The following is a 24,517-nucleotide window of genomic DNA, read 5'->3' as shown; positions in this document are numbered from 1 at the left end:
TCATTGCAGTGTTACTGTAAGCCTACTTGTGATAAAGATTACTATGTGTGTAGAGTGGTGTGAGACAATCAGGTTAACTTGTGATTATCCCCTAGGTTGAATAGCTTGCTGGCAATCATGTAATATTTGTATTATGTTTATGTGTCACATTAATTTTTGTGATGTGCTGCATTTAGTACACAATGCTGTCAGTAACACACCCTATGCTGTGTGTTATCCCGTATGTGTCACACATCTGTTCAGTATTCAGTGTTGTGATTGATTTGTTGTTCATTATGTTGGTTACTTCGTTTTAACATTTGGAAAGAGGTTTGAATTTATAAAATGTCATTCCATTGAACATTCTTTGCTCCTGAGGCTGTCCCTAATCTATAACAATATTTTGTTATTCTCACTGACCCTGCTGCATCAGTTTGTTCCAAAGCCTTTCACTAATGTGGTGCTCTGATGAGTTACTCACTTCCTGGCAGGTGCTCCCCAGATGATATTTTAAATGTTTTTCACTGTTTTTCTCTTCTCTCTGCAAGAGCAAGGTCATGTGACTCTGAAGTTCCTGACTCTGCACAGCTCAAAATTCCTTTCTAATTCAAAACAGCTGTTACTAACCGCGACTGCAATCCTCCTCCCCCTTTTATAACCCACTGTTCTCTCTCCTCTGCCGTGCTCCATGTTGAAGTGGCCTTTTCCAGTGGGGTGGGCTGGTGTGCCTTTCCGCTGATGTAGGTCGGGGTGCTGGGTGGGTGGGGGTAAGTGTGTTCTGGTTGCCGGGGTGGGGAGGTGGGTAAGTGTGTTCTGGTTGCCAAGTGTTTGGTGTCCTCATTGTACTGTCTTCTGAATTTTGAGACTGTTGATACACTAAAATACTATAACCCACTGTTCCATCTGCCAAAGGGTCACAAGAACATAGGAATTGAATAGGTAATTCAGCTCTGAGCATCTGTCCAGCCGTTTAAGTAGATCATGGCTGATCTGTGCTTCCATTATCTATCTTTGATTCATGGCAGAAATTTAGTTGCGACTTCTCGGAGGCGGCCAATTAAGAAAATGCTGCCAAGATCCCAATCTATTCAAGAAAGGCGGGTGGACAAGGGATCCAGCAGGTCAATAGGAAGGCCCGCAGCGAAAGCCAGTCAGCAGTTTGTTAATGTATGATGGAGAACACAAGGGGAGACATAGAGGATTCCTCTAAAGAATTGAAACTGTGGAAAAAATATGTGTGGGCACAGCTGTCAGGCTATCAGTGTGGAGAGGGATCCCTCCCTATGCCTGAGGGGTGGGGTATGCCGCCCTCCCCCTCCTGAGTACCAGGCAGAAATAAGATAGAAGATTCAAATCCTTTGGAAGGACTCCGAACACGGTCTTAAATGAAAATACATTTCAGGTGGGCTGAGAAACCTCCAATCCTTGGCCGCGATTCTCCGGCGCCGAATCCCGGGCGCCCGCGGGATCGCCACCATGCTGGTCGGGGGCCTTTGGAAGCGTCCCCCCCCCCCTGGCGATTCGACGGGCCGAGTACCCGCTGAGTTTGGCCAAATTCCGTCGGCGTGGGTTACGTATGGTCCCACCTAGCGGGACCTCGCAGTTCTGGCTGCGGTGGCCGTCCTGATGGAGGGGCGGGGAATCCGACTCCGGGGGGGGGGCCTTCACGGTGGCCTGGCCCGCGATCGGGGCCTACAGAGTGGCGGGCGGGCTAGTTCCTTTGGGGGCCTATGTTCCTCCGCGCCGGGCTCCTGTAGGGCTCTGCCGATTGCCCGGGGGCCGGCGCGGAGACGGGAACCCACGCGCATGCACGGACACGCGCCCGGCATGAGCGGACCCGCGCCGGCTGTGGCGCGCTAGCTTCCGAGTGCCGGAGCAGTACTCTGGCACCGTACTAGCCGCCTAGGAAGGGGTGCATACCCGGGTCTGGTGGCCCGTTGACGCCAGCGTCAGAACTTGGCTGCCGGATCGCAGAATGCCAGCCCTTATCTTCAATTGGCAGGAATCTGGAAGATTGAAATTATATTTTGCCGTAAAACATTAATATCCCCAACTATTTCATTTATTTAAATAGTTAAGGCTGTTCAGGATATATTTAACCAGTTTCCACAACCCCGCTTCAAAATATCCAACAAAACATGCCAGTATTTCCCAAACCAGTCTGAGGGATGTACAAAGACGACTTGCTTTATATCATGCCTATCAAGAGCTAGTGTTTCTGAAAGTATTTTATGGCCAATGTACCACTTTTGAAGTGTAATCTTGGAAATGCAGCAGTTAATTTGTACCCAGCAAGGCCCAACACACTGCAGTATGATACATGATCACATTACTTGCTTTTAATCATGTTGATTGAAGGATAAATATTGGCCAGATCATTGGGGGTAACTCGCCTTTCATCTTCGAATAGTGCCATTCTATCTTTTGTATACTTGAAAGGCAGGTAGGACTTCTGTACAGCATCTCATCTAAATTATAGCACCTCCAACAGTAATATTGCATTGGGGTTATCAGCCTGGGTTATGTAACCAAATCTCTCGAATGGGACTCAACCCACAACATTCTGACTTGGAGGTGAGAATGCCACCAACTGATCCGTAGCTGATGCCTATACAAAGGCAGAGAAAACATAAACCAAGGTTACCATTCCTTTTTTTTTAATAAATATTTTATTGAAAATTTTTGGTCAACCAACACAGTACATTGTGCATCCTTTACACAATATTATAACAACACAAATAACAATGACCTATTTTATAAACAAAAAATGAATAAATAATAAATAACAAAAATGAAAACTAACCCTAATTGGCAACTGCCTTATCACAAGTAACACTCTCCAAAAACATAATTTAACAGTCCAATATATAATTATCTGTCGCAACGACCTATGCATATTATACAGTATATATTAACAACCCTGAGAGTCCTTCTGGTTCCTCCTCCCCCCCACCCCCTCCCCCCCCCCCCCTCTTCCCCCCCTCCACCCCCCCCCCCTCCCCCCCCCCCCCCCCCCCGATCCTGGGCTGCTGCTGCTGCCTTCTTTTTTCCATTCCATCTATCTTTCTGCGAGGTATTCGACGAACGGTTGCCACCGCCTGGTGAACCCTTGAGCCGACCCCCTTAGAACGAACTTAATCCGCTCTAGCTTTATAAACCCTGCCATGTCATTTATCCAGGTCTCCACCCCCGGGGGCTTGGCTTCTTTCCACATTAACAATATCCTCCGCCGGGCTACTAGGGACGCAAAGGCCAAAACATCGGCCTCTCTCGCCTCCTGCACTCCCGGCTCTTGTGCAACCCCAAATATAGCCAACCCCCAGCTTGGTTCGACCCGGACCCCCACTACTTTTGAAAGCACCTTTGTCACCCCCATCCAAAACCCCTGTAGTGCCGGGCATGACCAAAACATATGGGTATGATTCGCTGGGCTTCTCGAGCACCTCGCACACCTATCCTCCACCCCAAAAAATTTACTGAGCCGTGCTCCAGTCATATGCGCCCTGTGTAATACCTTAAACTGAATCAGGCTTAGCCTGGCACACGAGGACAACGAGTTTACCCTGCTTAGGGCATCTGCCCACAGCCCCTCCTCGATCTCCTCCCCCAGCTCTTCTTCCCATTTCCCTTTTAGTTCATCTACCATAGTCTCCCCCTCGTCCCTCATTTCCCTATATATATCTGACACCTTACCATCCCCCACCCATGTCTTTGAGATCACTCTGTCCTGCACCTCTTGTGTCGGGAGCTGCGGGAATTCCCTCACCTGTTGCCTCGCAAAAGCCCTCAGTTGCATATACCTGAATGCATTCCCTTGGGGCAACCCATATTTCTCGGTCAGCGCTCCCAGACTCGCGAACTTCCCATCCACAAACAGATCTTTCAGTTGCGTTATTCCTGCTCTTTGCCACATTCCATATCCCCCATCCATTCCCCCCGGGGCAAACCTATGGTTGTTTCTTATCGGGGACCCCCCCAAGGCTCCAGTCTTTCCCCTATGCCGTCTCCACTGTCCCCAAATCTTCAGTGTAGCCACCACCACCGGGCTTGTGGTGTAGTTCCTCGGTGAGAACGGCAATGGGGCTGTCACCATAGCCTGTAGGCTAGTCCCCCTACAGGACGCCCTCTCTAATCTCTTCCACGCCGCTCCCTCCTCCTCTCCCATCCACTTACTCACCATTGAAATATTAGCGGCCCAATAATACTCACTTAGGCTCGGTAGTGCCAGCCCCCCCCTATCCCTGCTACGCTGTAAGAATCCCTTCCTCACTCTCGGGGTCTTCCCTGCCCACACAAAACCCATGATGCTCTTTTCAATCCTTTTAAAAAAAGCCTTCGTGATCACCACCGGGAGGCACTGAAACACAAAGAGGAATCTCGGGAGGACCACCATCTTAACCGCCTGCACCCTCCCTGCCAGTGACAGGGATACCATATCCCATCTCTTGAAATCCTCCTCCATTTGTTCCACCAACCGCGTTAAATTTAACCTATGCAATGTGCCCCAATTCTTGGCTATCTGGATCCCCAGGTAACGAAAGTCCCTTGTTACCTTTCTCAACGGTAGGTCCTCTATTTCTCTACTCTGCTCCCCTGGATGCACCACAAACAACTCACTTTTCCCCATGTTCAATTTATACCCTGAAAACTCCCCAAACTCCCCAAGTATCCGCATTATTTCTGGCATCCCCTCCGCCGGGTCTGCCGTGTATAGTAGCAAATCGTCCGCATACAAAGATACCCGGTGTTCTTCTCCTCCTCTAAGTACTCCCCTCCACTTCTTGGAACCCCTCAACGCTATCGCCAGGGGCTCAATCGCCAGTGCAAACTATAATGGGGACAGAGGGCATCCCTGCCTTGTCCCTCTATGGAGCCGAAAATATGCAGATCCTCGTCCATTCGTGACCACGCTCGCCATCGGGGCCCTATACAACAGCTGCACCCATCTAACATACCCCTCTCCAAAACCAAATCTCCTCAACACCTCCCACAAATAATCCCACTCCACTCTATCAAATGCTTTCTCGGCATCCATCGCCACTACTATCTCCGTTTCCCCCTCTGGTGGGGCCATCATCATTACCCCTAACAGCCTCCGTATATTCGTGTTCAGCTGTCTCCCCTTCACAAACCCAGTTTGGTCCTCGTGGACCACCCCCGGGACACATTCCTCTATTCTCATTGCCATTACCTTGGCCAGGATCTTGGCATCTACATTTAGGAGGGAAATAGGTCTATAGGACCCGCATTGTAGCGGGTCCTTTTCCTTCTTTAAGAGAAGCGATATCATTGCTTCAGACATAGTCGGGGGCAGTTGTCCCCTTTCCTTTGCCTCATTAAAGGTCCTCGTCAATACCGGGGCGAGCAAGTCCACATATTTTCCATAGAATTCGACTGGGATTCCATCCGGTCCCGGGGCCTTTCCCGCCTGCATGCTCCTAATTCCTTTCACCACTTCTTCTACCTCGATCTGTGCTCCCAGTCCCACCCTTTCCTGCTCTTCCACCTTGGGAAATTCCAGCCGATCCAAGAAGCCCATCATTCTCTCCCTCCCATCCGGGGGTTGAGCTTCATATAATTTTTTATAAAATGTCTTGAACACTCCATTCACTCTCTCCGCTCCCCGCTCCATCTCTCCTTCCTCATCCCTCACTCCCCCTATTTCCCTCGCTGCTCCCCTTTTCCTCAATTGGTGTGCCAGCAACCTGCTCGCCTTCTCCCCATATTCGTACTGTACACCCTGTGCCTTCCTCCATTGTGCCTCTGCAGTGCCCGTAGTCAGCAAGTCAAATTCTACATGTAGCCTTTGCCTTTCCCTATACAGTTCCTCCTCCGGTGCTTCCGCATATTGTCTGTCCACCCTCAAAAGTTCTTGAAGCAACCGCTCCCGTTCCTTACTCTCCTGCTTCCCTTTATGTGCCCTTATTGATATCAGCTCCCCTCTAACCACCGCCTTCAGCGCCTCCCAGACCACTCCCACCTGGACCTCCCCATTATCATTGAGTTCCAAGTACTTTTCAATGCACCCCCTCACCCTTAGACACACTCCCTCATCTGCCATTAGTCCCATGTCCATTCTCCAGGGTGGGCGCCCTCCTGTTTCCTCCCCTATCTCCAAGTCTACCCAGTGTGGAGCGTGATCCGAAATGGCTATAGCCGTATACTCCGTTCCCCTCACCTTCGGGATCAACGCCCTTCCCAGCACAAAAAAGTCTATTCGCGAGTAGACTTTATGGACATAGGAGAAAAACGAGAACTCCTTACTCCTAGGTCTGCTAAATCTCCACGGGTCTACACCTCCCATCTGCTCCATAAAATCTTTAAGTACCTTGGCTGCTGCCGGCCTCCTTCCAGTCCTGGACTTCGACCTATCCAGCCCTGGTTCCAACACCGTATTAAAATCTCCCCCCATTATCAGCTTTCACATCTCTAGGTCCAGAATGCGTCCTAGCATCCGCCTCATAAAATTGGCATCATCCCAGTTCGGGGCATATACGTTTACCAAAACCACCGTCTCCCCCTGTAGTTTGCCACTCACCATCACGTATCTGCCCCCGTTATCCGCCACTATAGTCTTTGCCTCGAACATTACCCGCTTCCCCACTAATATAGCCACCCCCCTGTTTTTCGCATCTAGCCCCGAATGGAACACCTGCCCCACCCATCCTTTGCGTAGCCTAACCTGGTCTATCAGTTTCAGGTGCGTTTCCTGTAACATAACCACATCTGCCTTAAGTTTCTTAAGTTGCGAGTACCCGTGCCCTCTTTATCGGCCCGTTCAGCCCTCTCACGTTCCACGTGATCAGCCGGGTTGGGGGGCTTCCTACCCCCCCCCCCCCCCCTTGTCGATTAGCCATCCCCTTTTTCCAGCTCCTCACCCGGTTCCCACGCAGCTGTATCTCCCCCAGGCGGTGGCCCCCCGCCCATCCCCTCCCATACCAGCTCAAGGTTACCATTCCTAATCACTGTTCAGTGCATCTAAAAAAAAATAAGTGCAGATCTATATCTTCTGACAACAGAGTTGCTATAATGCTCTCCAAAGTCTAACCTGTTTGGATACCCCTGTTTGGATTCATGCAGGAAGAATGCCCATTTGCTCTGTACTAAATGGTCATGAGATCTGCAAATCTGAATCCCAGTGAGAGTAGGCATCTTCAGGAGGGAAAGAAATCTGAATCCCAGTAAGAATCAGCACGTTCAGCAAAAGAGAAGATCTGAAACTTCAGTAAGCTGCATCTTTAAGAGAAATGGGAACCTCCTTGAGGCACACAACTTTAGTTCTGTATCTCCCCATCGGCCACTTTTGTTTCATTATCTAATTTTAAAATGGCACATTTGGAAAATGTCTCATCAGGGCTGGCCATTAAAGATATAGCTGTGACACTCAAGAACTGTGATTGTTTTGTGGAATGAATACATAAGGAAACTTGAAGCAATATATTGGGCATGATCGAACAGCCTCGTCACCCCAGACTCGGTGACGCAACGAGGCCATGCCTCTCACGAGATTTGCAATGCTCGGAACGCCTCACGAGATCTAACAAGCCAAGGTGCCAAGCTGCCATTTTGTGCGCACATGCAATTGGGCCGAGGTTGCCCACCATGGGTGTTGAAGGTACTGGGAGGGTCCTCCTGTGTTGCGTTCGAGCTGGGGAGTGGTCAAGATTTTTCTTTGGGGGCCTCGGAGATCGGGACGGGGAGTTCCAGCGAGCGGAACAATGTGTTGTGTGCAGTCTCAGCCGCGCGTTTCCCATTTTGGCCCCTTATTCAACACGAGTAGCGTTGAATAGCCACGTGTTTCTCGGTACTGCGAGTGCCGGGAAACACGCGGCTAATCGCACTCGCAAGGGAACTTTGTTCCCTTTTGGGATAATCGCACCCTCTATCTGCAATCAACTGGGGCCAATCTGGATCAGCCACGGAACTATGAATTTCATCTGAGAAGTAGAGAAGCCTAATGACAAAGCCATATCAAGTGATACAAAAAGGGACTTGAATATTGTTTCATAACTACCTTGGCGTGATTTTGCATTATACTCTTTAGTTACAAAGAGCACATCATCCAGACCAAAGATAAAGTTGAAACTTGGAATAACATTCTATGAAATCTGACTAACTCAAATTGTGCACTGATCAAACACAATGACATCTGCAGCTCTGACTCTCTAACCCTGACATGCAGGGAGTACACAGGGTCTGAGGGAAGCAGTTTTGTATTTGGGAAATCTGTAATAACAGGTTTCACTCAGGTCCTGTTGAACTTAACAGTTCAAAAGGCAGTTTCGCTTATGGGTAACCAGCCTTAAACATCATGCTGCAGGTGGGAAACAGGGAGAGGAAGGAGGGAACAGAAAGTTCAGGAGTTAGGGAGAGATTGGAAGTTGCCGTTAAGGAAATTGGATGCCGGTTTTGGAGCGATCGTAGACAAGTGATGATGTTTCAAGTTGGGGGGTGCCTGCCCATGTAACAGGAGGCAAGTTAATTTTGGGACTTGAGGAGAAGTGCTCCTGCTCCTCCAGACCCACAAATAGTGTTGGAAAGGCACTTAACTGCCAGATCCAACAGTCTTCTCATCACTTCAGCTGCTGGGTTTTTCAAGGATTAGGAAATATCTCCAGTGGGTTTAAAATTTAAAATGGAGGGAAAATGTAAGGCATGCAGCTTTATTGCAATGTTTAAATAAATGGCCTCCTTCCTGGGAGCAGGTTGACTACCTTACTCTCCTCCCACCTTCATTAAAACAAAATGTTGGCAGATTTGAGATGGATTTGGTTTAGATTTGAAATTTAATATCCCGCACGACCTAAACCCACCTGTTTTTGGCAATTAAAATTCATCTGTTTGTTTTTCTGCCACCCAAGCATTTACCTGTTATGGTAACACAACACCAATGCAAACAAACTGTTCTCAGTGCTACTACTGTTACATTATTGGCTGCCTTAAACTTACCAAAGTAAATAATCTTTCCTTGCTGTCAACTGTTGCACTTTCAGACATGTAGATCAGCTGTAGCCAAGACAATGTGATGACCTTCACCCTTGATTGTTCCAGTTCCATCATTCTCAATTTACACAATTTCCTGAATTTTGTTCACCCCGACTTAAGTGTAAAAAGAAAGACTAGTAGTTATGTAGCGTAGCTTTTATAAACCTTTCACAACCATTAGACAACCCTATGCACTTTACATCCACTTTTGAAGTGCAGTAATGTAGGAAATAAATATGTCAGCCAATTTACACACAGCAAGCTCTCACAAACAGCAATCTGTTTCTTGTGATTGGAGGATTAGTATTAACAAAGACTCAAGAAGAATGACCCTGCTCTTCATCGAAACAGTGCTCTGGATTATTTTACACCGATGTAAGAGGGCAGCCAAGGCCTCGATTTACCATCTCATCCAAAACATGGTACATCCAGAGACTGAGAAAGACACATTTTTGGAAATCAAGGATTATATGGAGTGGGTGGGAATGTAAAATTGAGGCAGAAGATCAGGGGCGGGATTCTGTGATCCTGAAGCTAAGTATTGACGCCGTCAGAAACGCCATCGCGTTTCTCGACGGCGTCAACAGGGCCTCAGGATCAGCAATTCTGGCCTCTACAGGGGGCCAGCGTGGCACTGGAGCGGTTCACGCCGCTCCAGCTGCTGATCCCAGCGTCAACGGGGCGCCGCGGAGTCCGCGCATGTGCAGTGGCTTCCTTCAACACACTGGCCCCGACGCAACATGGCGCACAACTACAGGGGCCAGCGCGGAAGAAAGGAGGCCGCCAGCCTGAGAGGCCGGCCCGCCGATTGGTGGGCCCCGATCGCGGGCCAGGCCACATCGGAGGCCCCCCCACCCCCCCCCACCCCCGGGGTCAGTCCCCCCTTCCCCTCAACAGGCCGCCCCCCCCACCCTTCCACACCGAGTTCCCGCCAGGTGAGAGCAGGTGTGATGGCGCCGGCAGGAGTCGGCTATTTTACGACGGCCGCTCGGTCCAATCCGGGCCGCGAATCGGCTGGGCGGCTGCGTAAAGCAGCCCCAACCGGCGCTGTGCCAACCACGCCGGCGCCATTGGCACCGATTCTCCGCAGAGAGGAGAATCGCGTGCCGGCATCGGGGTGGCGTGGCGCGATTCACGCCGGTCGCGGGGATTCTCCGCCCCGGCCCCGGGCTGAGAGAATCCCGCCCCAGAATTATCATACTGAATAACGGAGCAGGCTCAAGGGGCCCAATACTGCTCCTAATTCTTCTGTTCTTATGACTGTGCAACACTCCCGCAGTAATGTATGGGTTGTGCCAACCTTGATTTTTGTGCTCAAGTCCTGGAGTGGGACATTAACCCACATCCTTCCCCATAACAGTGAGAATTAACATCTAGAGAATACATTTACAAAATGAGCCATATTTTGTGGACATTCAAAACACTGAGTATCTCCTAATTCTGAATCATGGCAATTAGCCAATGCCTCAATCATATATGCATTGATAATTGTTGTTATATGACGATTAGGGAGAGGATGCAGTGATGGGATTCATGTGTTGGTTTGGAGGGACAGGATACCGTGATGGAATATTTATGTCCTAGTTATTAGGAGGTGGCTGTACTGATGCAATGTACATTCACTGGACCTAAGTCCATCTCTTTCTAGTTCCCTCTTTTTTCCTATTGACATATTTTTGATCTACAAGGCCACAATCATATCACCCAATATGTTACTGAATGGGGGAGCAGGCTCATTGGACCAAATAACCTTCTCTTGCTGCTATCATGTTTCTCCACCTTTTTCCTTTCCCTTTGCTGCTATTATGCATTTTTATGACTCTGCCTGAGGTAACCCAGTGTCACAAATTCTATTTATTCTGAACTTATCAACTGCAACCTTTCTTTGTGCCTCTCTTGCCACTGCCTCTTGACAGTAGAAACTGTCCTAGCTTATTCTCTCCCCACCTTTCCTTACTTAATGTTTTCCGTTGGATAATTTTGCAAAACATTTTATTGTCCATTTCATTGCTCCCAGCTCTGATCCTCTAAACTTTGACCATAGACCTGCTACCACTATTCCCACCATTTGCTCCATTGAAGCCATTGTAACTGATCACTGATCTCTAAATCACACCTTGGTCTATCCCTTACTCTTTTGGCAACTTCTCTGCTTTTGAGCATCCCACCTTGTTCCACCCTTCACACCTCTCGTTTAAAATCCTTGTTCTGTACTGCCTACCCAAATATCACTCCAAATTTCTCAACAAAATATTTTTGCTTCCTTCTCTCTTCTGCACTGAGTGATTTCTTGTCCTTGGTGATTTCAAGCTCCATCTGAACACTCCTTGTTTTTTGCACCTCTGATTTTACTGCCCTTCATCCTCCTTAAATCACTCCTACACATACACAGTAACCACTTGATTCTGCCTCCTTACACAGCCTCCCTACTCCTATCACATATATCATTGATAAGGTCATCACTGATCATTTCCTTGTATTCGTTTCTACCCAGATTCACTTCCCTTCTTCCCAAACCCACTTCTTTTATTATCCGACCCTGGAATACCTTTTCCCCAAGCCACTTACCCTACAATCTCAAACTCCCAGCTGTCTAACCTTTGATCTTTAATCATTATGATGCTCAACAGCTTTTGATTGTCTAAATCAAACTTTATCCCACCCTGATCATTCTCCTGGTATACGCCTCATATCAGCTTCCTTAGCCCTTAACTTGAATGTTTTTAGCGAACAACTGGCTTAATCAATTAGACCATTATTGAAATCTGCTTTCCATCACTAAAACTGGATCACACAGGAGACAAAAATAGCAACCACCTTCTCAAACAATATAATGACCGTTTAGCAGTAGGGTGAGATTTAAGGTAAGCCATCACAATTGAAGAATCAAAACTGTACCTTGGCACTTGCAAAAAAATGAGCCCTGAGCTCCATGGCGGTGTTCAGAAGTTTTAAAAACTTATAATCTTTCTCATTCCTTTCTTTACAGTGAAATTTGTCATTGCCTACACGAATGGTAAGCAATTTCTTATTGTTTAATTCTTTTTATATAATTATATTAAGGAATGAATAATTACATTTGTTGTGTGGCGATGTACTGAATGTGTCTGTAGATCATCGCTTGACACTAGTATGCCAATTGCATCAGAAAACATGTTTTTACCCACATAAATTGCAACCAATACACAGCCATGTCACCAGCATCTGAAGAAGAAAAACAAATCAGTCTCATGTACTTATGATCATAAGTTTTAATCTCTACATGACTGCTCAGCTCAATCACTTAGGAATAAAATGGCAGATGGTGCAAAATAGAATGTATTGGATTTATTACCTGATATTAAATATCCTTGCATCAGACGGCTGATCCAGAATTGCCCGTTTTGTTCTACTGTCCAAGACTCTCTATATGTAGCGAAATAGTGAAGCCGTTTTATAATGATTGGGGAGGAGATTCATCCGAGGCAAAGTGCAAAATAGATGACAGGGAATTGGCAGCCTATTCGACATCCTGCTCAGTTTTCTTTTCCATTGATTTTAATGTTCCGTTGTTCAGACACCCTGGGCTAGTGCACAGTCAACTCCAGCCCAACAGACCCCAAAGTCCCAACACAAGTGAATTAAGCAAGAATCTGAATAAAATCCACAAAATCTTTGGCCCTTGACTGCCCACTGATGTACAGTCACTAGGTTTGTAAGTTGAAACACAATTAATGTTTATTTATAACAGAAATGAAGATGAAATATGCAGTGATTATAACAGAAAAATGGCAAGCTAACCTACCACCCCCTCCCTTTTGACCGTCCCACCCTCTACCCATACACACTCAAGTTAGACAGACACAGAGGAGTGGGAAGGAATGAAAATAATAGGGATCAAGGTAAAAAAAGATACTGTGTCCATGCTTTCGAAGTTGAATACTTTGCAGTAGGCTGTCCTCCCAGCTAGCTGAGTGATCAAAGCCACTGGTGTGTACTGTCAGTGATGGTCTCTTGGCAGCAACATTCATTCAGCACTCACAAAAGTAGCATTTCTTCTGGAGAGTCACTTTAACCTTTATCAAACTGGGCCTTCACTCAAAGGATCAGCCTCAAGTCTGTTAAGACTCTTTGTCTCACCTGAATCCAGTCTCTAATCTGAGTTTTGATCTTAATTGGTTTCTATTTTCGCCAAAATGACCTCCAGCCTTACTGAGGAAAGAACAGAGTCCTCTCATGGGATTCTCAGTTTTTTTACATCTCAGAAAGAGAAAATTAGAGAAGCAGCTCCCAGCTCTGAACTCAAAGCAAAACTGAAAGAAAAAGCAATCTTCCTGGGGAGAGATACAATCCAGAGAAATCAGAACTAATCAGCCCGGGCTATTAGCAAAGCCCGGAAATATGAGCCAGTCCATTGTCTGCCAGCCAAGTCCATCAAGTTAGCACTGGTGGCAGTTGAATAATTCTGGAATCTGCTGGTTTGAAATGCAGACAGCTTCATGCAGACTGCCTTGGCTTGTGGTCACCGGTAATCTTCAGTTTACCCAACCCAGGCTTCTGCTCAAATTAAAGGTAAACCGTTGTGCCTTAAAGTCACTAATCATCCATGGTCATAAATTGTAATAGCAAAAATAACAGAAATTAAAAGGAGAAAACAGGAAACAAACGGTTTAAACAGGAGGATCCTTACACTATAAAAACATTTTCCCCAAAATATACTTTCTTTGTAAAATTGGTGAAACTACATTACAAAACCTTTGCGTATTACAGGAAGTGTGATAAAATTCAACTTGTCTCGATACAGCATGTTCCACTCTGATGTTCCTCAATACAATATCAATATTCTTGATATTTGCAATACATATATATACCATGTCAGGCATTAGCTGAGGGGTTCTACACAGTTATCGGATCCTTGGTGTACTATGGTTGAAAGTTTCCCATTGATCTTGAAAATCACCTTTTTTTCTGAAAAGTATACATGCTGTGCGTGGACCCTTGGTAAGCAAACACTATATGTTCTACCTGCTCACAGTGTTGCAAAGGATGGGTCTAGCAATGTTGCTGTGGTTGGACCACCTATCTCACATGGAAAAGTTTATGCAGAAAACACCTTTGACCTCAAGTCCATCAGATAGTGGTCCACTCATAATGTCCTCAGGACCCTCCAGGAAAAGGAGATGGTAGATCCTGTTGGATGGTCCCAGAACAGACTGTTATTGTCATTTGGCAGATTGCCTTACCACTAGAACTTTCAAAGCACCATGACCTGGTTGGTGTTGGGAAAGGCTGTCCCCGTCGGATCCTTCCTCCACACCTGGGGTCTCATCCCTTCTGCATGTTACCCTTGAGGTGGCTGTTATGGGGAAGGAACCGTTGTCCACTTCTTCAATATTCTGTACAATTGGGTGCTGCTTTGCTGTACCCTGTCTGTTGTGACTTCAGTATAATTAGTAGCCAGGGAACAGCTTTCCCTACTTAAGTGACCAAACTCACTCCCTAATTAGTGCTATGGTAAGGAAATATAGAAGTGAATATTTGGCTGAATGTAAGAATATTCCGCTGGGTCCAAGGCTTCAAGTGAGGTTCGAAGACCATTTAAAATTACAATTTGAATCTTGCTGCAGTAGAAATTACAATTCTGACTAAGTTTTCAATTGCCCATTGAAATGGCAATAATCTTTGTGGTTTTGTCACTGCTCTTTAAACTAGTGAGCCAAGTTAAAGGCTGTGATTCCTTCAAAATCAACTGTCCTTGTGTTCTTGCTTACCTTCACATGGCAGCATGTATGTATGGAAATGTGATTTAACTTCCCAATTAAATTGTCAAAATAAAATATCCACATGATAAGTTAAATAGTTAGAAACTAAAAGGCATTTCTACATTGCTAGGATAAAAATTTTAGTCAGCAGTTAGGTACTTTAGTAACTTAAGGAAGCCAGTGGTAGTGGAACAAGGATTTATTGAATTATGTACAATACTCTGCCCAAGGCAGTAACTCTCTCCCAATCCAATCCCTGTTGGGACAACCAACAACTGTGGGCCCTGCTTGGGCCGGCTTTTATGTGTAGTCTTTAATGAGCTCTAGCTGGGTGGCCACCGCCTCCTACCTGGGAAGCTCGTATCCCACAGGCCCTACAGGGAGATCGACAATGCTTTCCCAGTGGTCCTTGTGGGGGTTATGACAGGTACCTTCAGTAAATTGCCTCACATCATAATACAACCAGGACTGTTCGCAGCCAAGACCTCAATGCCACTGGATTACAAGGAAAATTCAGCTAGGTTTTTTGAACTAGATCACTAGCCATATAGTGTTTGTGTGAATACCAGAGGTGGATAGGATCAACTTTGCTTTTCTGTGCTTTAACAATTCTGTGATTCTGTGGTCCAATGACCTGCCACCACTTACTGAAGGGTGGAATCCACAACTCAACAAGCCAGCGTCTTTAAGATAGGAGAGAAGTAACTGATAAATGGAAGAGCATTACTTCCATGGAGTGGAAAATATTGAGAACAAATCTGGTGAGAAATCAAAGTGATATTATTTCTCTTTCTAGTTCCTGCGAATGCAATGAACCCCGATAGTGTTGTGGTGGCATACCAAAACATATCTGCCCCCGCTGGGTCGGAGGTGGTGCTGCAGTGCTACAGTCAGCGAATAGTCTGGACCCAGGACCGTTTGAAGGACCGTCAACGGGTGGCCCATTGGGACTGGTTCTCAATCAGCGGTGAATACAAGGTCGATCGTGTGCTTGATATGTTCTCAGCAGGGGATCAGCGGGTCTATAACAGCTACGACCAGGGCAGGGTGATGATGTCGACCTCTGCATTCTCCAATGGAAACTTCTCTTTAGTGATAAAAGGTAAAAGCAAACTACTTTCTTGTTTTTATTTTAGCCATTTTTACTGAATGCAATTGGCGCAACCAATATAATAAAATGGGATACAGCGATACAGCCTATAAATTACAATTTGAGTAAAGTGACTTCGTCCATAGAATATGGTGGTGTAGCACACCCTAAAGAATTAAGTGGGTAGAGTGAGACAGCCTATAAAATATGATGGCGGTCTAGTGACATAGTCCGTAGAATAATGTGCTGTAAGGAGGCACTTTATAGTGTGCAGTGACAATGCCTATAGATTAAGGTAGGGTACAGAGATATGCCTATAGAATATGGTAATGTACTGTAGCAACACCTATAGAATAAAGTAGGGTGAAAGGCACTGTCCAGAGAATAAGATGGTCATCAAGAATGTTGAAGGAAATTAAGGATAAAAGTAGTAGACTCATGACTAAAATTTTGACAATTTCTTAACAGAATAATATTGTTTCAGTTAAGGCCAGAAACATGGGGCAGCACCAAATTTGGTTGAATCTTGCAAGAGGTTTTCGTGAGATTTGCGAACCTCGAAACATCTCGCTATATTCAATTCAATCTTGCAAGGCGTCACTATCTGGATCTCGTCCTCATTTAAATATGTCTGAACGGATTCTCCTTGTGCTCGGGACCTCATGGCCATGGTTGGCAGGCCTCGCCAGGGTGCCTTTTAGTACGGTCCACACAAACGTGGACTACTTGTAACAGTACCTGGCGGGATTTCCCAAGCCATAAGAGATGCCCGGGTGTAGGGCATTGGGCAAAGTGGTACCCTGGGACTCCCGCTGGCATCCAGACACCTTGGTATTTCCAGTTTGACACCTTGGCAGTGTCACTCTGGCACTGCCAGGATGCCTGAATGGCGCTGGAAGTGCCAAGATGGCCAGACGCCAGGGGCGAGCCAGGATTGCCTTGCCCGTAAGAGGTGGGGTGAAGGGGAGCTCGAAGACCCTGGAAGAGGTACATTGGGTGCAATGATGGGGTCCAGAGGCCACGGTGGGGTCGCTGAGGGGGGTGGAAAGATTGGGCCTCCATTACAATTGCCACCCCAATCCGCGAGTTGTCTTCTTGAACTGACGAGCTGAGCTGAGCTCGTCAGTGCAGGAAATTATATACGTGCGGCCTCGACTGGGCGTTCCTTGCTGAGGCCAAAAAAAGCGGCAAAGTTCTGTTGGATAGCAGGTCTTTTTCGGCGCTGCAGCGCCAAGAAACACCTCGCTAAACGTGCCCGAAACAGGTCTGTTTTTGTCCCATTGAATCACCCCATAATTTTGAAACTTGCAGATCAATTTGTTTAATCTGTAGTAGAGAAGTACTGTGGCAAATGTCATCATCAACGAGAAGGAATAAAGAATGAGAAGAAGGAAATAATTCCAAACCAACATAGATTAATCGAAGACATGGAGCATCCAATTAATTTATTGGAATCTCTGAGGATGCCACAATGGATAGATAAGAGTAAAATGCTGGGTGTGAAGAAGGCATTTGATAAAGTCCCTTCAAAGAGATTTGTGATTATAGGAAGGATTCTTGAAGAAAGGAAAAGGTAAATTAGATGTTGAATTATAACAAGTGATGAGCCGTGATTCACGGTAGTGGTTCTATTGGACAGTTCTGACAGTGGGGTCAGCAAGGGGTCAGTCATGTGACCTGCTCACATTTGTCTGAAATTTTGGTACAAGTATTAAAAGTAGAATGTCACAGCTTACAGATGATACTAAGTATGTGAAAAAGCAGGATGTCAAGAGGATTAAATTCTGAGTAATCATAAAGGCAGATAAGTCAAACATTTTATCCATGTTTATCAATTTGTATAAAGTAACAGACATATTTATAAATTGGAATTGTTTTTCAATTCAATTCAAAAATAGTTTTGTATTTTATGCTCATCAAACTGATTCTTCTCTACTCAATGGAGATTTCCCCACCTAGTACCAAAACCACATATTTCTGTGTTACCTATGGAAAGGGTTAGACTTCTGTGTCACTCGATTGAGACAATCCATCCAACCGCCTTTGCTGCGATCCCCCCCTTTTTTCTCGCCTACAAAGTCAAGCCTCTACCCAGACTCCCAAGATCGTGAACTCGCATATTTCTCTTGTTTCTTGCTTGTCTCCCCTCATGCACAGTCTTAGCTTATCCTGTCCGCCTCCTGCACTCAACCCTATTCCGACTTAACGGCTGATCACTCAATTTGCCTTCCTGGTCAAATTTTAGTTGACATGGGGGACTTCAGGTGGCGGCGATGAGTGAATGAGCCACACATTCGGTGGCTCTCAATCCGGCGGGATTTGAGGACCTGGTTCCCTGGTTTTGCGGGACTGCGGAGCGCTGGAAAGATGGCCACGGAGGTGCTGAGGAACGGGCAGAGCTGCATGGAACTGCGGGAGAGCAGAAAGCAGCGAAAACGGGAGAGGAAGGGACAAAGGCAAGGTGCAGGGGAAGCTGACCCGGGAGCAAAGATGGCGGACCTACGGACCTCGGACCCGGCGATCCAGCAAGCGCTGGACAACATGCTGCAGGTGATAAAAAGCAGTTTTGAATCGTTGAAGCGGGATAACTTGGACCCACTTCAGAAGGCAGTGGATCAATTGAACCAGAGATTGGATGCCCAGGATGAAAAAGTTAAGGAGCTAGGGGAGGCGGTGGAGGAGCAGGCAGACGCGCAGACGATGGCTGCGCTAGAAGTCGATGGGTTGAAGGTGAGACCGAGAAGACTGCTGGACAGAGTAGAGGAGCTGGAAAATAGAGCCCGCAGACAAAATCTGAGGATCATCGGCCTCCCGGAGGGGGCTGAGGGAGCAGATGCCACAGCGTTTGTGGCTGACCTGTTGATGCAGCTGATGGGGGCTGACGCCTTTCCACGACCGCCGGAGCTGGAGGGGGCACATAGAGTACAGGCGAGGCAGATGCGATCGGGGGGTCCCCCCCCCCGTCCGATGGTGATCAGGTTCCACAGGTTTGTGGAGAAGGAGCGGGTGTTGCAGTGGGCATAGAGCGCTAAGAGCAGCATGTGGCTAAAGAGCAGCCTTTAAACAAGTTAAGGAGGTATTATTTAAAAAGCACGTGAAGTTTGGTCTGCTCTTCCCGGCTCGTCTTGGGGTCACGCATCAGGACCAACACCACTACTTCTCCGAGCCCGAAGAAGCGATGGACTTTGCGAGGGATCAGGGGCTGGTTCCGAAAAAAGGACCCACGGACGCAAGCTAGGGGCCGAGAGTTATCGTTTGGGGGGATGCCTACTATGCCTGGACTGACGGTCGACTGTTTACTGCTTTAAAGGTGCCATGTCTTGTATTTTTGGGCAGCTTTTGCCTACGGGGGGGGGGTGCGGGGGGTGGGGGGGGGGGGGGGGACCCCCCCTCTCGCCTGCTCTTTGTTTTTCTTTTCTCTTTTTTCTGCTGTTGTTGGTACCTTTCGTCGTGTTCTCTGGATGTGCTGGAGCCTTCATTGTAACATAAAGGTGGCCGGTAAGCAATGGGGATTAAAGATGTTGGTTGGGATTTTTTTTTATGTCTATCGTTTTTATGTTTGTTTCGGGTGGGTGATATACGGGTACTGTGTTACTGTGTTGCTATTTTATTAATGCTCAGAAAGGGACGTGGGTTAACACTTATCTGTGTACACAGCTGGAACTGTGTTGTACCTGGAGCAGCCTCACGGCACTGTTTGATGTTTCCATCTTGTTTGACATTTCCCATTTTCGTGAGACTGCTCCAGTGGGTCGGAGTGGGGGATGGTGTGTTGATGAGTGGGGAGATGAGGTCGGGGAAACAATGGGAGTGAGACAAGTGGCCGCCGGAGGGATGAGTCACTGGGCTAGCAGATTGACTAGTCAAGGGAGTCAGGTGGGAGGGGGGTAAATACAGCCAGTAGATGGCAGGGGTGGGGCTATCGGGAGATGTTGCTAGGGGGGGAGGGGGGGAAGTTATTCTCCTGACGTGGGAGGGGTTTGAAGTAGGTAATGGAGAGGAGGTCGGGGGTGGAGGTGGCCAAGAGGCGAGCCAAGAGCGGCGCGGCGCATGGGCCAGGGGTAGGCCCAAGAAAGGTTATGGCTGACCGGCGTTGGGGGGTGGGGGGGGGGGTGCCCCCGCCCCCCAACCAGGCTGATCACAAGGAATGTCAGAGGACTAAATGGGCCAGTCAAAAGGGCACGTGTGTTCGCGCATTTGCGGACTCTAAAGGCGGACGTAATTATGTTGCAGGAGACATATTTGAACGTGTCTGACCAGACTAGGCTAAGGAAGGGCTGGATCAGCCAGGTCTTCCACTCGGGCTTGGACTTTATGTCCAGGGGGGTAGCAATTATGATCAATAAGCGGGTTCAATTTGAGGCGGAGGGCATAATCGCAGACAGCGGGGGCAGATTCCTTATGGTAAGGGGCAAGCTGGAGGGGAGGAGAGTGGTGCTGGTGAACATATATGCTCCGAACTGGGACGACGCTGACTTTATTAAATTAAAAGAGTGCTGGGGAAGATCCCAGACCTAGACTCACACAGGTTGATGATGGGGGGGGGGAACTTTAATACGGTCCTCGACCCGGGGCTAGACCGGTCATGTCCCAGAACGGGTAGGCTCCCAGCAATGGCAAGGGAGCTGAAAGGGTTCATGGAGCAAATGGGGGTAGTGGACCCGTGGAGAGCTAGACAGCCGATGGGAAGGGGCTACCCATTCTACTCGCATGTTCATAAAGTATACTCTAGGATTGATTTCTTTATCTTGAGCAGGGACTGTGTAGGGGAGGTAAAGAATATGGAATTGTCGGCAATCACTATTTCGGACCATGCCCCACATTGGGTGGATCTGCAGGTAAGTGGGGCGAATTACCAACGCCCGCAATGGAGGTTAGACGTAGGATTGTTGTCGGAGGAGGGGATATGTGAGAGACTGCGGAAGTGTATGCAAAATTACTTGCAGGTGAACGATACGGGGGAGGTTTCAGCAGCGACCCTGTGGGAGGCGCTGAAGGCAGTAGTGAGGGGGGAGCTGATCTCAATTCGGGCTCACAGGGACAGGGCGGACAAAGCAGAAATGGATAGATTGGCTAAGGAGATTCACCGGATAGACGAGGAGCATGTGGGGTCCCCGGGGGAGGACCTACTCAGGGAAAGACGGAGACTGCAGGCGGAACTGGGGGTAGGGTAGGGCCGTGGAACAACTTAGGAAGGCAAGGGGAGTGGTGTATGAGCATGGGGAGAAGGCCAGCAGATTGCTAGCGCAGCAACTCAGGAAGAGGGAGGCTGCCAGGGAAATAAGTAGAGTGGTGGACGGGAAGGGGAGCAGAGTGGAGGACCCACCAGGACTGAATCAGGTATTTCGGAACTTTTATAGTAAGCATTACACTTCATAACCGCCGGAGGAGATGAAACAGTTCCTGGACGGACTAACCTTCCCAAAAGTAGGCGGGGGACTAGTGGACGGGCTGGGGGCCCCGATTAGAGCGGAGGAGGTACTGGGGGGCCTAAAGGCCATGCAGTCGGGGAAAGCCCCGGGACCGGATGGATACCCAGTAGAGATTTACAAAAAGTTCTCGGAGATAGTAGGACCGGTCCTGACTAGGGTTTTTAATGAGGCGTGGGACAGAGGGACCCTGCCTCCAACGATGTTGCAAGCCACCATCTCGCTGATATTAAAGCGGGACAAGGACCCGGAATCCTGCGGGTCATACAGGCCAATCTCCCTGATCAATGTGGACGCCAAGCTCCTGGCCAAGGTCCTGGCGATTAGAATTGAGGACTGCGTACCGGAGGTGATTGGGGACTACCAAACAGGGTTTGTGAAAGGCAGGCAGCTGACAGCCAACTTGAGAAGATTTCTTAATGTGATTATGATGCCCCCGACGGGCAAGGAGGTGGAGGTACTGGTGGCAATGGATGCTGAGAAGGCCTTTGACTGGGTGGAGTGGGACGGTTTGGGTTCAGGGAGGGATTGGTTAATTGGGTCAGACTATTGTACCAGGCCCCAAAAGCTAGTGTAAGGACGAACAGGATAATGTCAGATTACTTCAGACTACATCGCGAGACCAAACAGGGATGCCCACTCTCCCCTTTGCTGTTTGCGCTGGCCATAGAACCGTTGGCAACTGCGCTGAGAGCTGCAAAGGGGTGGAAGGGAATGACTAGAGGGGGATGGAGCACAGGGTCTCTCTCTATGCTGATGACCTGCTCCTGTACATGTCGGACCCACTGGCCGGGATGGAAAATATACTGGAAACATTGAGAAAGTTTGGCCGGTTCTCAGGGTACAAATTAAATATGGCCAAGAGTGAGATGTTTGTAGTGCAGGCAAGGGGCCAGAAGAATAGGCTGAAGGAGCTGCCATTTAGGCTGGTTGGGGAAAGTTTCCGGTACTTGGGGATACAGGTGGCACGAGACTGAGGCAGGTTACATAAGTTAAATTTGACTAGAGTGGTGGAACAAATGAAGAGGGAGTTTCGGAGATGGGATGCACTCCCGCTGCCACTTGCGGGGAGGGTGCAGACGGTAAAGATGACAATCCTCCCTAGATTCCTGTTCATCTTCTCGTGCCTCCCGATCTTTATCCCATGGTCCTTCTTCAAAAGGACCGGCAAAATCATCATGAGCTTTGTCTGGGCGGGAAAATCCCCGCGGGTGAGGAAGGCGATGCTTGAAAGGAGCCGCAGCGAGGGGGGACTGGCATTGCCGAATCTGATCAACTACTACTGGGCGACTAACATAGCCATGATAAGGAAGTGGATGGTGGGTACAGGGTCTATCTGGGAGCGGGTGGAGGAGGCTTCATGCAGGGGCACCAGTTTGGCAGCCCTGGTCACGGCTCCCCTACCGCTTGCGCCGGCCAGGTACTCCACCAGCCCGGTAGTGGGGGCGGCCCTGCGGATTTGGAACCAGTGGAGAAAGCATGCAGGGGAGGTGGGTGCGTTGGTCTGGGCTCCAATTTGTGATAACCATTGATTTGCCCCCCGGGAACATGGATGGAGGGTTTCGAACATGGCGGCGGGCGGGGGTGGGGAGGTTGGGCGATATGTTCCTGGAGGGGAACTTTAGTTTGAGGGAGTTGGAGGAGAAAGCTGGGCTGGAAAGGGAAAATGACTTTAGGTACTTACAGTGGCGGGACTTTGTACGCAGACAGTTCCCATCCTTCCCACGCCTCCCGCCAATAGGGATCCAGGACAGAATAGTCTCTAGAGGAGAAGGAAGAGAGGGTAGAGTCTCAGATATTTACAAGGTGCTCATGAAGGGAGAAGAGTCCCAGACGGAGGAACTGAAACTCAAATGGGAGGAGGAGCTCGGCGGGGAGATGGAGGACGGGATATGGGCGGAAGCCCTGAGTAGGGTAAACTCAACCGCAACATGTGCCAGGCTGAACCTGATTCAGTTTAAGGTCTTTCACCGGGCCCACACTCGGACCAGCGAACCATGTTCACATGTTTTGGGCATGCCCTAAGCTTAGGGGGCACTGGGAGGGATTTGCGGGGGTCATGTCCCGGGTGCTGAAAACAAGGGTGGTGATGAGTACAGAGGTGGCAATTTTCGGGGTTTCGGAAGATCCGTGAGCCCAGGGAGAGAAAGAGGCCGATGTTCTGGCCTTTGCTTCCCTGATAGCCCGGTGGCAAATACTGCCGGCATGGAGGGACTCAAAACCCCCGAAGACTGAACTATGGCTTTCGGACATGTCAAGTTTTCTGGGTATGGAAAAAAATCAAGTTCGCCTTGAGGGGATCTGTATTGGGGTTCGCCTGAAGGTGGCAACCATTCATCGACTTCTTCGCGGGAGAATGAACGTCAGCAGGGGGGTGGGGGAGATTAGAGAGGCAAATAGGAGAGGTAAATAGACGGGTAGTTTCTATGGGAGATTAGCGGGTATGTGCATTATGGTTTGGTTTAAGTGTTGGTTTTTCGTTGATGTTTGCATATTTCTGTAATCTGTAACTGTTTACAATGCCAGAAAATACCACAATAAAATTGTTTGTTAAAAAAAAATTTTTTTTAGTTGACATAAATAGCTCCCTCACCTATATAGTGTTGCCCTCCATTTCAAAATGTCCATCACTTTTTCCCTCTCAAAAAAAAACCTCAATTCCTTTGGCCGTGCAAGCGACCATCCATCACCGAATTCTCCTTCCCTTTTAAAGTCCTTGAATGTGTAGCCATCTCCTGAATTCCTTCCTTTTCTGCATTTCCATGTTTGAATCTCTCCAATTAAGTATCTGTCCCTAGTCCAGCACTGCAGCATCCTGCATCAAAGTCACAAATGATACCCTCTGTGACTTTGACCATGATTCACTTTCCCTTCTCATCCTCCTCAACCTGTCTTTAGCTGATATGGTCAATCACAGCATCCTCGTCCAACACCATTCTTCTGTTGTCCAGCTGAGTTGAACAGCCGTTGCTTGATTCCACTGCTTCCTCTCCGATTGTCGCCAAAGTTCCCTCACACATGCTTTCCTTTCCAGCCCTGCGCTATTAGCTCTGTCACCCATCAACTATTTTGCCTTGGCCCTGATGCACGATCAATTGCACAAAGACTAAAGTTGGGTACAACTGTGGCTTTATTACAGTCAGATGCGTGGCCCCCTGCTGCAGCTGGCAAAATGGCAGGGCACTGGATGTCATGCATATTTATACAGTTCTCCATGGGCGGAGCCAGCCGGCAGGAGCTACCGGCGAACCTGTAGTGCAGGTCCTACCTTACATCTCCTATTACAGTGGTTC

General features: G+C 48.1%; 1 protein-coding gene across 2 annotated transcripts in view; it reads left to right on the top strand.

The window, feature by feature from the left end:
- The window catches only part of LOC140392660 (matrix remodeling-associated protein 8-like), a 142,973-nt gene that overhangs the window by 9,669 nt on the left and 108,787 nt on the right, over positions 1-24,517 (top strand). For both annotated transcript variants that reach the window (XM_072478152.1, XM_072478151.1), the window contains exons 2-3: positions 11,954-11,980; positions 15,502-15,807. In XM_072478152.1, coding sequence (XP_072334253.1) covers positions 11,954-11,980; positions 15,502-15,807 — 333 coding nt within the window. The remainder of the gene's footprint in view (positions 1-11,953; positions 11,981-15,501; positions 15,808-24,517) is intronic.

Source organism: Scyliorhinus torazame, chromosome 16 (assembly GCF_047496885.1).
Source record: "Scyliorhinus torazame isolate Kashiwa2021f chromosome 16, sScyTor2.1, whole genome shotgun sequence".
NCBI classification, from domain to species: domain Eukaryota; kingdom Metazoa; phylum Chordata; class Chondrichthyes; order Carcharhiniformes; family Scyliorhinidae; genus Scyliorhinus; species Scyliorhinus torazame.
The sequence above is the reverse complement of the archived record's forward strand: the minus strand, read 5'-3'. Positions and strand labels throughout refer to the sequence as shown.